This window comes from Solanum dulcamara, chromosome 8, assembly GCF_947179165.1.
Source record: "Solanum dulcamara chromosome 8, daSolDulc1.2, whole genome shotgun sequence".
Lineage (NCBI taxonomy): Eukaryota > Viridiplantae > Streptophyta > Magnoliopsida > Solanales > Solanaceae > Solanum > Solanum dulcamara.
The window spans coordinates 25,113,286-25,130,959 of NC_077244.1; the positions used below are offsets into that span (position 1 = coordinate 25,113,286).

The 17,674-nt window shown below is 38.1% G+C and overlaps 1 protein-coding gene across 2 annotated transcripts in view; it reads right to left on the reverse strand.

The window, feature by feature from the left end:
- LOC129900610 (uncharacterized) overlaps positions 1-17,337 on the reverse strand; it is a 39,588-nt gene extending 22,251 nt beyond the window's left edge. For both annotated transcript variants that reach the window (XM_055975622.1, XM_055975623.1), the window contains exons 1-9: positions 16,728-17,337; positions 15,421-15,500; positions 12,741-12,791; positions 7,208-7,726; positions 6,866-7,123; positions 6,365-6,430; positions 4,897-5,076; positions 4,136-4,187; positions 3,777-4,061 (exon numbers count right to left, since the gene is read on the reverse strand). In XM_055975622.1, coding sequence (XP_055831597.1) covers positions 3,777-4,061; positions 4,136-4,187; positions 4,897-5,076; positions 6,365-6,430; positions 6,866-7,123; positions 7,208-7,726; positions 12,741-12,791; positions 15,421-15,500; positions 16,728-16,949 — 1,713 coding nt within the window. In that variant the 5' untranslated portion in view covers positions 16,950-17,337. The remainder of the gene's footprint in view (positions 1-3,776; positions 4,062-4,135; positions 4,188-4,896; positions 5,077-6,364; positions 6,431-6,865; positions 7,124-7,207; positions 7,727-12,740; positions 12,792-15,420; positions 15,501-16,727) is intronic.
- Positions 17,338-17,674: the final 337 nt, after the last annotated feature.

Sequence of the window (17,674 nt, forward strand, 5' to 3'; positions counted from 1 at the left end):
ACAAATAAATACAAATAAATAAATACAAATAATAAATAAATACAAATAACAAATAACAAATAAATAAATAATGAAAGCGTCACAGATAAAATAGAGTAGTCAAAGCATAGAAAGTAATAAATAGTAACAGAAATCAGAAGTCAAAGCGCAAGAGATCGTAATTCACTACTACGCCTATGAATAGAGAAGAATAATGAGACTATGAACTAGCCTTCTACCCTAATGTGGGTCCTCCACACCCTCCTATCTAAGGTCATGTCCTCTGTAAGCCGTAACTGCGTCATGTCCTGTCTAATCACCTCTCCCCAATACTTCTTCGGCCTACCCCTACCTCTTCTATAACCATCCATGGCCAGCCTCTCACACCTCCGCACTGGGGCATCTGTGTCTCTCCTCTTCACATGTCCAAACCATCTCAGTCGCATTTCCCGCATCTTGTCTTCCACCGAGGCCACTCCTACCTTGTCCCGAATAGCCTCATTTCTAATCCTGTCGCTCCTGGTGTGCCCACACATCCATCTCAGCATTCTCATCTCGGCAACTTTCATCTTTTGAATGTGAGAAATCTTAACTGGCCAACACTCCGCCCCATACAACATAGCCGGTCTAACCACCACTTTGTAGAACTTGCCCTTAAGTTTTGGTGGCACATTCTTGTCACATAGCACTCCGGAAGCGAGCCTCCATTTCATCCACCCTACCCCAATACGATGTGTGACATCATCGTCAATCTCTCCGTTGCCTTGCATGATAGACCCAAGATACTTGCAACTACTTCTCTTTTGGATGGCCTGAGCACCAAGCCTAACTTCCACGCCAACCTCCTGAGGTGTCTCACTGAACTTGCACTCTAAGTACTCTATCTTGGTCCTACTCAACTTAAACCCTTTAGACTCCAAGGTATGTCTCCAATCCTCCAGCTTAGCGTTAACTCCGCTGCGAGTCTCATCAATCAGGACTATGTCTTCCGCGAAAAGCATACACCATGGCACCTCACCTTGAATTTGTCGCGTCAATCCATCTATCACCAAGGCAAATAAAAAAGGACTAAGAGCTGATCCTTGATGCAACCTCATCACCACTGGAAAGTGATTTGAGTCCCCTCCTACTATCCTTACCCTGGTTTTGGCTCCCTCGTACATGTCCTTGATCACCCTAATGTATGCCACAGGTACACCTTTAGCCTCCAAACATGTCCATAGTATTTCTCTTGGGACTTCATCATAAGCCTTTTCTAGGTCGATGAATACCATATGCAAGTCCCTCTTCCTCTCCCTATGTTGCTCCACCAGTCTCCTCATAAGATGGATAGCTTCTGTAGTTGAGCGTCCCGGCATAAATCCAAACTGGTTCTCTGAAATAGACATGTCTCTCCTCACCCTCATCTCCACCACTCTTTCCCACAGTTTCATAGTATGGCTTAGTAGCTTGATACCTCTATAGTTGTCGCAACTCTGGATATCCCCTTTGTTTTTGTATAAAGGGATCATTACGCTCGACCTCCATTCTTCGAGCATCGTTGCCGTTTTAAAAATGACATTAAATAACCTAGTTAACCACTCCAAATCTACCGAGCTCGTGCTCTTCCAAAATTTCCCAGGAATCTCGTCAGGTCTGGTTGCTCTTTCCCAGCGCATCCTACGAACGACACTCTTAACCTCCTTGACCTTAATACTCCTGCAATACCCAAAATCGCGATGCATCCCTGTAAGTTCTAAATCTCCCAACACAAAGTCTCTGTCCCCTTTCTCATTCAAGAGTTTATGAAAGTAGGACTGCCATCTCTTTTTAATGAGGGTCTCGTCTACCAATACTTTTCCATGCTCGTCCTTAATGCACTTCACTTGGTCCACATCGCGTGCCCTTCTCTCCCACGCCCTGGCTAGCCTGAATAATTTTCTATCCTCACCTTTCTCTTCTAGTTCAGCATAAAAGCGTTCAAAAGCTGTTGTTTTTGCCGTCGAAACCGCCAACTTCGCCTCCTTCCTTGCTATCTTATAAAGTTCTCTATTCGTCCACTTCTCCACCTCATCCGTGCTTTCTACCAACTTTGCGTACGCCATCTTCTTTGCTTCCACCTTTTCTTGCACTTCTCTATTCCACCACCAGTCCCCTCGATGCCGACTACGACTACCAGTCGAGACTCCCAACACTTCCCTTGTCACAGTCCTAATACAACTAGCTGTCCTATCCCACATACTGGTCACATCCCCATTACTATCCCAGGCCCCCATGACCTTCAACTTCTCTCTCATCTTCAGGGCATTAGCCGTGGTCAAACTCCTCCATCTGATCCTAGATCGATCATCTCCGACCCTCTTCTTCCTCATCATCTTGATCCCTAAATCCATCACCAAAAGCTTATGTCGGGTTGTAAGGTTGTCTATCGGAATGACCTTATAGTCTTTGCACAGACCTCTATCAACCTTCCTAAGGAGTAAAAAGTTTATCTGAGTCTTAGCCACCGAACTACGAAAGGTTACCAAGTGGTCTTCCTTCTTTGGGAAACTTGAATTGGCTATGACCAACCCAAAAGCTCTTGCGAATTCCAAAAGTGAAAGGCCTCCTCCATTTCTGACCCCATAGCCAAAGCCTCCATGCACATCATCATACCCTCCTGAAATAGACCCGATGTGCCCATTGAAATCTCCTCCCACGAAAAGCTTCTCAGTAGGTGGTATACCTCCCACTAACTCGTCCAAATCCTCCCAAAAGCGCCTCTTATCCTCCTCTCTTAAGCCCGCTTGTGGCGCATAAGCGCTAATAATGTTGATTGTGCTCCCTTCAATGACCACCTTAATCGACATCATCCTATCGTTGACTCTCCTAACCTCCACCACCTGATCCCTTAGATCACTGTCTATTAAAATGCCTACCCCATTCCTATATTTCGATCTACCTGAGAACCAAAGCTTATACCCGTCTACCTCCCTCGCTTTAGAACCTACCCATTTGGTCGTTCGGACACAAGCTATATTAATCTTTCTCTTCTTTAGAATCTTAACTAGCTCTATGGATTTGCCCGTTAACGTTCCAATGTTCCAAGAACCAACTCTCAGTCTAGATGCTCCTTTAACCCACTTACCCCTCCTTACCCTCGTCCCCGACCCTGAATGAGAACATGACCCTAGTCTACCATTACTATCTAAAGCCACAAAAATATGTAGGAATTAATAAATTATTCAAAAATCTAAAGTTAGCAAAATGCAACGGTAAGTTTATGAACAAAAATTATAGGTAAACCGGAGGTACCAACTCCAGTTGAAAAAAAAACCTGATTCACGCTGGAAACACTATTCACGCCGGAAGTACTGTTCACGCCGGAAAATGGAAAACCGCAAGACGGCGCTAGAAATCAATAGATCTAGGCCAAATCTGAACAGATCTGGAGGTATTCGCCGGAAAACAAGCAAAAGGAAAGAAAAAAGAAGAAGAAAGAAGAAGAAGAAGTAGTTCTGGATCTGATGGAATCCCAGAAGCTAGCCTTCAAATTAGAAACTTTTGGTTGCTTCTTAACTTTCAGAAACCCCAAATTAGTCTTGGGAAATGGCCGGGTTGAATATGAGAGTGTCCCAGAATATTGCGTAGGGAATTCAAATTTTGGAGATTGTTTATTTATGAAGAAAATTTTGCAAAGTTTGATCTGATGAAAATTGTGTATTTGCATGAGGATGCAGTTCTTTCAAAGATGATTATCAAGAAATAATACACATTACAAGATGATTATCAAGAAATAATACACACACAGAAAGAGCTGAACTGTTAGCCACATTTACCTGGACAAGATGAAGAAGGATCTCGTAGAGGATGCCTAAAATCCAACACTCAAACTTATCAATGGCTGAGGAATTCCCAGCTTTCTTAAGATAATCTGATTTCTTATTTCCTTCCAAAGAAAGTTGAGTTTCATTGTCCAAAAAAGTTTCTTTACAATACTCTTCTTCAATTGTCGAAGCATCATCTGTTGTTGGAGGTTCCAATAAATGAGCGTGAACTCCAAGATTCAAAATTAAATCAAAGGCCCGAGTCTTGGATTCCAAACGAGTAGAATTCATCATTTCCTAAAATTAATTTTCACAAAAGTAAGTATCCGAACATTAACATAAAAGAGCGACCATCTAGAACAAGACAGCACCTCGAGCATGGACAGAGCGAGAGGAGCAGCAGTTTCGGAATCCAAAACATACCTACAAACCACAATTAGCAAGGATTACCCTTGGGAACAATTACCAAAATGATACTAAAAACCCTTTATTCATGGAAATGTGATGTTAATGCACCACTAAACACTAAATGGTACTATCTTATACGTAACTCAGTTACCTGCATGTCCCATAAGGTCCATATTAGGCCAATTAACAAACATATTAGAAATTCATAAAAAAAGATCCCTATTAGGTCAAAGAAATATTACTTGTCAGTGTAAAATAAGAAGAAAAAAAGACAGACATCTGCAGCACTTGCATAATCAAAAAGTTAATATTGAAATTAGACGACTGTTACATGACCAAGTACGAGTATAATTTCTCCTGTTCCACACAGCCACCACGAACATGAATGACGAGGAATTGAATCATTGAGAGCTGTTGGCTACTCATTCAAGAATGAGGTTTCAAAATCAAGGAACTGGAAGAGTGCATCCAATGTCAATACCCATAACACATAAGCATTTATGATATTGAGCATGCAAAAGAAATTTTGCATATGCCATTACTTTGATGTTTGAGGAGAAGTAACTTATTTGGACAGACTTAATTCTACTTTGCTGCTGAATTGCACTACTAATGGTCTATCAAGTTACCTATTACGGGATAATATATAAAAATAAATAAGATTCACGTTATGCCTGTTACTTTTTAATGTAAAAGACCTAGATTCAGGGAAAGGAGCACGTACATGTCAATTACAAGTTTGACAAGTACGCTGACAGCCACGTCCATTGACGGCTTTCCACTGTTGTTACTTAGTTTAGATGAAACTGTCATCAGATAAGTATTTGGAGCAGAAGTCTCAGAGCAGGCTGCTGCAATAACCTCATAGACCTCCATCGGATTCAATCGCAGAGGCTGCTGTTCACTGATAACATCAATGTATTATGAATCAAGAGAGACAACAAGGGAGGAATTTAAATTTAGGCAGTGGGAGATGATAAATGCATACCTAGAAGGAATGCAACAAAAACGTATTATTAAAGAGAGAAAACCCAACGAACACACATATCAAAGGAACCTACAACAAACTGATAAAACATGTCATTGAAGAGAGAACATTTAATCTAGTAGAAACAACTTTCAGTATCATATCTATCACCTCTGAAAATAATCGTCTACCTGTAGACAATTTATCTCCTGTACATTAAGAATCTCAATGACTAAATCCCCTGGTTTAGAAATCTTCTACGGGTGAGGATTTCGACATCAGCAACTTTCCAATTATACACACTTTTCCGGGTGATAAAACGAGCAGAAAATACCGAAAAGCAACTAGTGTACAAGTATACTCTGTTTAGTTTTTTGATAATTCGTAATGTATTTTTAAGAATTAGGACGCGTACTCATGTCCATGTTAGACTCATTCGATACCGGTCTCGAGATAGACAAAGGATCAATGTAACGCAGCTATAGTTGTGCATGTGTAAGACAAGGAAGAAGCAAGGTGAAATTCGGAAAAATAATGGATATGACGAGATAAGACAGCATAGGCCATCTATCTTTATTAATTGACCATCAACAACTCAAAAGGGATGCTCACACAGAATCTACAGTACAAATCATATCCGTATAGGAGGTAAAAAGGTACGGTACTAGCTAGAAGTACTTTAAATTCATCGATAGGGGGGCATGGACCAACATCCCGAGGGGAAGGGGCGAGGGAAACGTATAATATTCTAATAACCCAGCTGTATAACCGAAATAGGATAGATTGACCACAAAATTTGAAGAATCAAAGGCTGGACATAAGCACTCAAGAACATCTATAATTTGAAAGAAAAGCTTCTTTTTTTGTTAGGACCGAGAAATCTGTCAGGGCCAACCAAGGACCAACCGCAGCCTTCGAAACTCGGGGATAATGGGCCCACCTCTCCACCCTTGCCAACTCACCACCAATCATAACTTCGAACTAGGGGATAATGGGCCTGCCCCACTATCCTTCTCCACTTATAGACCTGGCTTAATTTGCATGGTGCAAGGCTCGAATCTGTGACCTAAGTCACAAGTCCCTCAACCTTTGCCAATTAAACTATGCCCTAGGTGGGAAAAGTTTTGATCTCACATTGAAAAAAGTTGTTTCAAGAGATAACAAAACACTTAAATTATCTCAAAAGAAAATATCTTTTTTAAGTAAGTAATGCCTCATGACATACCTGTAGTGTCGATACTGAAAAAGCGGCTTTGCACGAGGACGGAAAGTGCTCACGGGAGAATCATCCCTGATTTACACATATATAAAGAAAGAATAATTATTGTTACAAAAATTAAAGTTTCACAGGTTCAGATTCATTACTTTGCATGACTTGAAATTGTATTACAGCTCTTCATAGAAGCACAACACTGAGATAAAGAAGGGTATTCAACACTTCTAATATAGACTACGGAATTCATGTTTCTATACTCAGGTAAAACCTCCTCATGCCTTTGAACCTTTATATTATTCAAGATATAGTAGCCTGTAAAATAAACACCAATGCTGAAACAAATAAAAATCGACCAGCACATTAGCTTGCAGGAGGCACATTTAGCGAGTGGAGGAAGAAATACTTCAAAGATAAACAAGTGAAAAGAAATTCACTGGACAAAGTGAGCTCCTATAATTTCCATTACGAATTTGAAATTGTTTTCGGTAGAAACAGTACAATTGTATTTACCATATTTGATGAGGCCCTGGTTTAGAACGTTTTAGAGCTGTTATTGCTCTTAAGTGGGCACGAGCAGACGCAGAATTGGTCAAGGTCGTGAGCAGTGAAGGCTGCAAAAGTTGATCTAGATAAGGCATCTCCGAACTCCCAAAGATTTTCCAAGGCTCACCCTTCATTTTAGCTTCCATGTCACCAACAAGAAGAGCTGCTGCACCTACTTCGAGGAAATTATGTGCACTCACATCTTTGGGATTCAAAAGATGGTCACTGAAAGTTGAGGTTTCCATAATCAGTAAATGCCCCACCAGAGCAAATAGATATTACAGGACCACTAGCAAATAATTTAACTACCTTTTGGATGGAGATGATGACGACTGTTGATCTCTGCACCAACGCCACTTGAAAACATCAAAAGCAGTGAATTCATGATCTTCCATTCTATTAATTTCTTCGGCTATAGGTGAGCCTGAAGTTGAAACAGTAGAGACATCTTTATTCTCCAATAGTTCTTTACCATTTGCAGGGCTAAGTTGGGAATTGAAGGATTTGCTCAATAAAGATGACAGTGTGGGAAGTGCTTGTCTTGATGCAGTAGGTGCTCCAGCAAAAGCCGCTGGTTGAAACGATCGCTTTGGAATATATTGTGTGACTAGAGAACGAACGTAATTTAAAGATTTCACAAGTGCTCCTGATGCATAACTCGAAACAGGAAAAGGCGATACAGTACTTGTTGTGGTAGATGCACTACTTTGTTGGCTTAAAGAACGTGACCATGGAGCCAATTTTCGGTTGGGACTCATATCACATTCAGCAATGATGCTTACACAAAATCGGTCAATCTGTACCAATGTCTCCTCGCTGGGTTTATATCTGCAACAAACATGAGGCACAGTTGTAATGAGAGATTTAAAGGTTCTTCATGGTAAGATATGTAAACAGCCATAGTATTCAACTGAAGTTAGGATATCATAAGCACGCAATAAACATTAAGTGCTTTGGAAGGTTACTTGAGTTGGCCCCACTAACACTTTGTGAGAGGAGAAAAGTAGGAATGGGTTCAGTTTCATAGGTTACTCATTGATCATCTTGACAGGTTCAATGAGAGTGATCAAAATTCACAATATACAAAATTGGCTGAATGAGATCCAAGGAAAAGTATTATAGCCCACTGATGATGAAATTACACTGTCTCTCATATTTCCAATCGCAAACTTGTTGCGACAAAATTTGTGTCCGTCCCACACTGATGATAAATGTGAGTAGGTTATAGTAAGTTTTCACTCCAAGGATTGAAACTAGAACATAACTTTCATAAAGGAACTCATTTGTTCAAATAGTTGATTCTTATGACCAACAATCATATCTTCATGTTATCTTTTCAGTTTGTCAAATTCCCAAATATTGATGAATGATCACAAAAATGATCGTTTTTATGATATTGTATTTATGTAAACCAAACAATTTTCACAGATTCACTCCTTAGTTATTACTCCCTCTAGGGGTGTTGGTGGTTCAGTTTGGATCGGTTTTTACCTAAAAGAAATCAAACTAATTAAATCATTTTTTCAAATACTTACCCAAATCAAACCATACTTAGTAGAAACTTCATTCATTCAGATTTTGTCAGTTTGTTTGGTCTTTTGTCATTTTTAAAAAAAATGTGACATAACACTGTCAAGGTCATCATCTCAAAATAAGACACTGTCAAGGACATCATCTATATTGCACCCAAGGGAAGGGTGTGGCCTAGTGATCAATGAAGTGGGCTGAGAACGATGGTTCAAATCCCAACAAAGACAAAAACACTAGGTGATTTATTCCTATCTATCCAAGTGTTGATAGAGTTGCCAGTGCCGGTGTTGGTGGGAGGTAGCAGGTACCCATGGAATTAGTAGAGGTGCACACAAGCTAGCTAGGACACCACAATCAAAAAAATACATTGTCAAGGACATCATTTTATGCGTAACTGCGAAACAATGTGACACAAAATACACTAATACAAGTAGATACTAATAGCACCTCACTAAGTGCATATCAACACTCCATATGTCAAAGTACTTCTATACACACGTGTGCATATATATAACCTGTAGATGACAAATTATTTCAGCACCAACAGAAAGAGCTAAATTTCAGATGGAGATACCAGTCACAAGTCAAAGTCATTGCAAAAAGCAGTACTCCAAAAAATATATGTAAGAATATACATATACACATGTTTGTACAATTTTTGAATAGGTATTTAAAGTCCTTTTGGATTGATTTTTTGGTTATTTTTTGCTTAAAACCAAACCAAACAAATTGTCAGTTTTTCTTAAATAAAAATCTAACCAAATCAAATAAGAAGTCAGCTTTTGTTCGGTTTGGTTTGATTTTCCATGAACACCCCTAATTCCCTCCATTTCAATTAATATAATAATACTCTTTCCTTTCTGGTTACACAAGTCAAGTTTTATACTACTTTCACAACTTTCAGAAATTGAAATTCATTATACTATTGAGCTTTTAATAAACATTGATGTAATGTTTCCAGTCAAACTAACTTTTGAACAATTATTTCAATATTTTGTCAGATTGCATCTTATGTTCCCTGTCAAACACTATCATATAGAATGAAACTGATGTAGTACTTAACAAAGACATATGAATAGATGGATCAACTTGTTTGTTCCTAAATCTTCACTGACAATTTTTTCCCAACAAATTGATGCTTCATGCTGATGAGTAAATGCAGGATAGGTTAATAGTACTTCCTTCACTACAAAAATTGAAACTGGAAGTTGTTATTTTTTTGAAGAGTTCATCGGTTTACTAAGTTCTGTCATAAACCTAAAACCATTTATTCACTTTTTGTATGTTCTCCTTTGAGTACATCAAATTTCTACTTCAGTATTGAAGATTTCCTTGATACAAAACTCAACTCTGTTTTTTTTTTTGAGGTAAAAGAACATTTGTATATTTTAACCAGAACAGCACAAAGGTTGTGGAGAAACCATATTTAACAGCAAAAAGGAAGAACAGCTGATCAACAACCTAGCAGAATCCTAGGATGTCTATGATTGACTCGGTGTCTTCTATATAGATTTGTTTACACCAAAAACAAAAAAAAAATCTAATGCAATTCAATTTGATCTTCTGTACTGAACTGCTTGTGTCGTCAAAGCATCTGGAATTCCTCTCTTTTCAGATTGTCCACCATATACAAGCTAGGACAATCTTCCATCCATCCTTCTCTAGAAACTCCTGCTCCAGCCTCCTCCCCACCAAAAAGGACTTCAATTATCTTCCTAGGCATTATCCAAACTTTGCCTCGTAGATTGATAAAAATCTTCTATAATTGATATGTTATTTTACAATGTAAAAATAGATGGCTAACTGTCTCAGCTACTTCACCACAAAGATAGAATCATCAACAAAGAGATATCCCTCTCCTCCTAAGATCCTATTGGGTCAAAAAATATTCATTTCCTAAAAGCCAAATGAAACAGAAGACTTTAAAAGGTATTCTTACTTTCCAAATGTGTTTCCAAGGCCTTTGGGCTATCAGTTGATTATCATGATTCAACAATTTGTAAGCTGGGCTGGATTAAAGAGTCCCCTGTTGTCTTCTTTCGAATCTGCACCCTCTTGTATCCCTTTGACGCCTTCCAACAGTTTGTAGAGAGCAGTCAATGTGTCCACTTCCCAGTCATTTGAGATGAGGATGCTAGATGGATGTGTGGCCACACTAGAAAGGATAAGATTAGGAATGAAGTTATTTGGGCCAAGATGAGAGTGCCCCTGTGGAGGATAAGATGCGTGAAATAAGGTTGCGATACTTCGTACATGTGAAGAGGAGATGTGTGGATGCCTCAGTGAGGAGGTGTGCAAAAGGCTTGTCGTGGAGGGCTTGAGGAGGAGTAGAGGTAGGCCTAAGAAGTATTGGGGTGAGGTGATTAGGCTAAACATGACACAGCTTTAGCTCATCGAGGATATGACCCATGATAGAAGGGTAGTAGATAGTTGAATACCACTCTTGTATTTCCGTACTCTTAGATCCCTATTTCTGCATCTATTTGTTGCTCCTTCAGCCTTGATTATTGTATTTTCGTGTTGTTCTTCATGATTGTTATTGTTATAGTCTTTTTCATATGTTGTTGTTGTATGTTGTTTCCTTTGATTAGATTACCGAACTATTTGTTGTTATTGTAATTCCCTTCCCATACTTGTTTTGATATATTTCACTTAACTCAAGGGTCTATCAGAAACAGTTTTTCTTCTTTCAAAAGATAGGGGCAAGACTACGTACACACCACCCTCCTTAGACCCCACTTGGGTATGTTGTTGATGTTCCTACGTAAGGTGATTTTTTAGCTCTATTTCTTCTTCGGTGGAAACCGAGACTCCACAAAGATTCCTGATAAAACTTCTACGTTCATAAATGGAGGGAGGAACCCAAAGCCCTAATTGTAGTTTTTTGAGATAAAAGTGTGCAAATTGTAGTGGGACTCCACTACTCGAGTCAGACTTCCCTTTTTTCCAACTCCATTCCTTCTTCGGTGTCTTCTACGCCGTGTTCTATTAGGAAACTCGAATAGAAACAAGTTCCCAGCCATTTCATAAATGTTTAGCCCAAAAATTGTCTTACAAGAGCGAGGTCCATTTCCTCATCTCCAATAGGATGATTTACTCTTTTGACTTCTCTCTAGATTGCCCTACTGAGTAACCCATTGTTCTTCACCCTTGTTGCCAAGTCTCCTTTGTAAGGGGTGAATGTGGACTCTCGAAGTGCATTTGACTTCCATTTACTCTCATACTGCATTGGCATATGAGTAATCCTCATTAAAAGTTGTATTTAACAGAAGATTGGAGCATTAAATAAACCTCTGTATCTCCATAGTTATGTCTATCCAGCCTGAATTCAATGTCAACTCAGGTATTTATTGAAATTGTCTTTCTTTCAGATTCCAGTGAGAGGATGCTCATATAATAAGCATTAAATTTCCTGGTGCAGAAGAAATATCTGATTTCCTCCTCAGTTTCCACCTCCTGGTTGTGTTTTTCTCGTCTTTCGATGCCTCCTTCAGTATGTTACAAATCCACACCATAGTCTTTGTGCTCAAAGTTGATCGTCTCATCATGTTGCGACTTCTTTTTACCCATTCACACCAAGTCACATTCTTGATTGTCCATCCGGTGATATCAAAAGATTTGACACCCGCATTGGAAGAGATTCTATGTTCCTCCATATTCGAGATGGAAGAAGTCTGGAGTGTGACGAGAGAAAAAAAGGAGAAGAATCTTGACAGAAATCACGGTAGGTTAAATCTGAGCTACCAGGCAGTTTGAAGGCCAGCGAAGGCACGGGAGAAAGGATGTTCTCTCTCCTAGAAAGAAGGAGAGAAAAAAGCCTTGAGAATCGTGCCTAGGAGCATTTTTTTACTTTATTTTGAGAGTTGAAGTTGCTTCAAATAGCTCAAATCCATTGGAATTACTTTTTAAAATTTGTGAGTAAATGGTGGATCAACTTACTCATTCAACAAATATCACAATGAATTCTAATGAAAACTTGTCCTTTTTAACATTAACGAGGGCTCTAGAACAAACAGTCACAAATCTAAGATTTTTACAGTATTTTTTGAGAAGGAAAGAGCTTACCGTATTAATCATAAATAGATGGTAAGGGTGGTAAGTTAGTTATATCAGGTTCATGTAAATTTGAGCGATGAATATAAACTTAGAAAAAGAAATCTGTCATAAAATTTGATAAAAAAGAAAAAGAAAATTATCACACAATGTATAATAATGACAATCTAAATAAGCTAAATGTTAGCGCTAAGCTGATATATGAAACCTTGGATTTTCAATGGGAAAGAAAAAATCAAAAGCAATAGGAAGAAACTACCTTAGAAGATACCGTTTCAAAAGCGCCACACATTTTGCTACAACTGCTGGGCTGATTCAATATTAAAGATAGAAAGGGCATCAGTAGGACAGAGTACAACGTAATGGGTATAGGAAACATGAACATTTAAGAAGCAATAAAGCAAAAAAGAAAAATCTCAAGAAGGGAGTAAAGAAGTTCAAGAAGCACAATGCCTTACAGAACAGTTCAAATTTGCAGAAAACTAAAATTCCAGCTACTATAAACAATTAGAACCTTTTCCTTCCTAGCTTCAGCTGTAACAATATTTTCACATACTAAAAGAACAAAGGAGAGCAAGCAAACTGTCATTTATTTAAGTAGGGTGAAATAGGATCCGGCATATACTTTTGCACTAAGCTACAAAAACTAATGATCCCCATGCATACACAGACCCCAAAATAACATGAATAATATTTCTTACTGATTGCTTAAATTTTTAATTCCATTTACGTACAAGTATGTGTTCAATTTTCTATTCAGAGAATCCAAGTTCCTATCCATGCTAATATATAATTAAGATAAATAAATTGTTATTACCACATGATAAAAGAAAAATATTGAACAATATGGCTTGAGCTTACAATTGGGATTTGGGTGTCTAATCAGGTAACTTATAAATATATGATTTTATGCCTCAAATGTCCCTCTCTAACAAATAAAAGGCTAAAAGATCAGTGATATTTTATGAAGTTTGATGATCTATGTATATCCGCAAGCAATGCATATCAAGTCCAAGGGTAATGGAAATGGTGGAGGAGGAGAGATGCAGCGACTATGGTGATGGTGGTGGTCAAGAAGAAAAAAGAAATGGTAAAAAATGAGGAAAATTAATATTTGATAAATGAAATACTTAGAAAAGTCTTAAACATTTTTTGTGCTTCTCACTCTCTCAAAAAGAGTGTAATACACTCTCTTTGCCACCTCAACACTTAGGGGGTTGATAATATTGTTTCAAACAAGTCCAAAGGTAATAGGATCCCCGCAAAGAATAAGGTGTGTAACTAAAAATTTGACCATAGTCCAGGGTTTTTTTTTACGCCTTTTCCTTAAAAAAAATTCAAAATGGACTTTAGAAATAGTGATCTTGATTTAAATATTTTCATATAACATCATATATCTCACCCTTCAAAGATTCAATTTTCTTTGGTTCACTAGAAATTAGGAAGATGGAGGTGACGAAGTCGTCTCATATTCCAAATCAGTTTGTATATTTGGTTGTATGTTTCAAGTGTATGGTGTTCATCATAGTCACTCAAAATGTTAACTTGGATTAAGAACTAAAACTAATGGAAGCAGTTCTCACTAAATTAGGTCAAATACCTCTAAATTGATGGGAATCAACTTTCACAACTTATTTGTGACCTTCATCTATTTATAAACTAAAGACGTCTACCGAAAAAGGAATTGGAAATTAGCATATGACACCAAAAGCATATCGTGCTTGATCAATATTATTGTGTTAAACAAAATTCATAAGCGATGTAGGTTGTGATTCAGGTAGTAGCAGAAGAGCACAGTAATTTCGACAAAGATATAGTGCAATGTCGCTTATCAAAAATAAACAAAAGAAAATACATGGTAAGGCATAAGGTTCCACCACAAGATATCATCATTCCACAATCAGACCTTAGAGGCTATCTAAATCAAGTCAACAAAGGGTAGATAATCCATATCTTTTCTAGGCCTTGGATCAAATTGCAAAAGTTAATAATCGGAGATGCTTTTAAATTCTTAACATAATTATGCTTTTTAGGCACGCCATGAGAGGGTATTATTTCTCTTCACCATCCTACAAGAGAGGACATCAGGCATGCATTTAGTGGCTTGTTAGTTTTCTGCTAACTTAGTATAATAAAGAACAATGATACTATAATAGCATCAGCAATGAGATGCACCCATCAACTTATGTGCAATTTCATCTTTGTTTATGTCAAATTTGCCTAAAATATTGAGTCAACTTAGCCTTAAAGTCCTACTTTGCCCTTACCAAGATTCAACATCATTGTTCCATAGTACCTATAAAGTTACATGATAGCGTTCCTTCCATCTTTCTCACGAGAATATACTGATTTAACTTCATTTCAACTAGCGCTCACAAACATCCTACCAGACTAGAAGTAAGACGGAAAAAAACACTTATCAGAAACCTCTTGTAATCAGTTCCAGAACTATATGACGAGAATTATTTGTTGTTGCTATTGTTCTCTTCTTCATTGTTTTCAGAATGGTTTGTTTTCACCTTGGTTTCTTTGCTATTGTATTTGCTTTACACACTTTTTTTTAAAGTCTTTACTTGAGGAGAGGTTGGAAACAGCCTCTATATCTTCACATGGTAAGGGTGAGGCTGTGTACCCATAACCCTCCCGGACCCCACCAATGGCGGTTGTGTACCCATCACCCTCCCAGACCCTACTAATGGTGGTTGTGTACTCATCACCCTCCCAGACCCCACTTATGGCATTACATTGTATATATTGTTGTTGTAACTATATGACAAGAATTATATAATCCTTTAAACTTTAAAATCAAACGAATGGCTTTTACCTAAAACTTGAAATTCAGCACAGAAGTACTAGAAAAGCATTCAGTGTAGTTATGTCGCATGAACTATATAGGCATGTTAGTATACTATTGCCTCTATCAACAAAGTATTGCATACCTGCGCTCACGCTCTGCTAATGTATGATCCAAAATAACACCATAAGCCAAGTCAGTTGTTGGATATGCTGCCAGATATTCCTGTAAGAATATAAGCTAATAGTATGAATGCAATTTCCCGCCTCATTTTGTGATTTTAGAAACATTATGTGATGGTCATAATATAGAAGGACATATGCCAAACAAGTGTCATCTTTATCAATGTAATTATTCTAAAAGAGTAAGTACACCAAAATCCAATAATCATTTAAGTTTCAATTTTAAATGACTCTTGTTAAAGAAGTAAAACTTGAACTAACTCAACCCAAAAGCTAGCTCATGAGAGGAGGATTGCTCAAGACCATATAAGGAGTCCATGTACCCACCCACAAACGATGTGAAACTCCAACTCCTATCAAGAAAAGAAAATTCCCCTACTAGGACAAGTTATTTTCCTTTCTTGTTTAAGGTATCTGGCAAGAGTAACAGCATACGTGATCATTCAACTATTTTTTAAAGCTCGCTTGTAAATATGTAGCACCTCCGTTTAACTAGTTTGATCCCTTTATTCAGTTACTAAATAAAAGCACAACTACAGAAACATAAACAGCACGTCAGAACTTGGATTCGACACATATATAAGTAGGGATTCTCCTCAAAATTTAGAAAGAAAAAATATTACCATATGGCTCATAGAAATGTCCAAACATGACAGAATCTAAGTTTTACGGTAACAACAAAGTCTTCAATTGAGGATGAAATAAAATAGATGCATTTCAATTTTCAAGAAGCCAGTATTTTAGGAACCATTTAGATACTTGCCCTTTTAGGCAAGAGCTTCTATATCAGTCTGAACACACAGATTGTATGTCATGATCTGATTATCTTTATGTATTTGTTAATCCAATAAGTAGGGTATTGTTTCTTTGCTTACAAGATTATCAGACAAATTAGCCAAGGTAGTTAAAGCTTTTCAAAAGTCAAGCAAGCATCGAAACGCCACACTTTCTCCTGGGATCTTTGCAGCTTTTATGCTTTTCTATTGTTTGTCTCCAATACCCACAAAGACTGCAGCTAGATCCCATATCTTAATAAACATGCTAAAAAAATTACTATATTACACTTGAAAATATCATAAATCCAACACCCTACACATTCCCTGCCAAATTTCCTAGATTAAGACTCAACTCAAGGCAATGTACAAAAGGAGACTCGAGCTTAAATAAAAATGTACGTAACAAAACCTTCAATTTTATGGAAAAAAATCTTGGAGAAACTACTGTAGTAAACCCTAGATTCAAATGAGATATAAAAGGATCCAAGTCTGACCCGAAGAGTTCGGGAAGCTTCGGAGGCAGTGGCAGAAGGGGCTCCATGGTGAGCAGGAGAAGAAGAAGATAGGCAATCAGCCACAGCTCTGCGAAGTGGCTCAGGTGGTTTCTTAAGCGAAGAAGATCTCAATCTGGATGCGCCACTGACACCAGCGCTGCCGCCTCCCAAAGGCAACCTGGAGGTAGCTGGGCTACGAGATGGACTGTAGATCGTCGACATGGATGGGTATGTGATGGAGATGTTTGGAAGTGGATGCTATCTCTATGGATACATGGGTTACAGCAAAAAGGGGGAAAACGTACGTCAACTGGGCTAAGTCTGAATTTGTAAGTCCTTGCCCTTACTACATTTCAACAATGCAAAAAGGACTGAAAAAGCGTTTGTAATCTATGTCTGGGTGAGGGAGAGAGAGTGAGAGAAATGGTGAGATGTGGAATTGACAAAGTGCAAGAGTATAATTAGCTAGCTGTATGCATTGTGGTATGAAATGAAATGTCTTGTGTATGTAAGCGTAGTCTTATGAGGATTATTAGCTGGCAAGCGCTTGGTTAATTGCGGGCACCTTAAGCTGCTGCCAGGGTTTTCCGTCAAATTGCTTTACTTTTTTTCTTTTTTTTTTCCTTTCCATTGTTGTCATGCTTCAGTTTTGCAAGGACGGGTAAAATGATGTGCTAAGCTTGATTTGAGTATCCAACTCCTTTTGCATCAATCTCTAGAACTGAGATGTGAAATGAGCATCCTTGTATGATATGATAAAAATAGGCTTTTCATGTAAATGAACTATCTCTCGATGTAGATAATGGCCAGCCTCTCAGAATTATAGGTAGTTTGAACAGACACAAAATGAGCGGACTTGGTCAATCGATCCACAATGATCCAAATACCATCAAATTTTCTCAAAATCAGTGACAAATCTACCATGAAACTTATAGCAATCTGTTTAC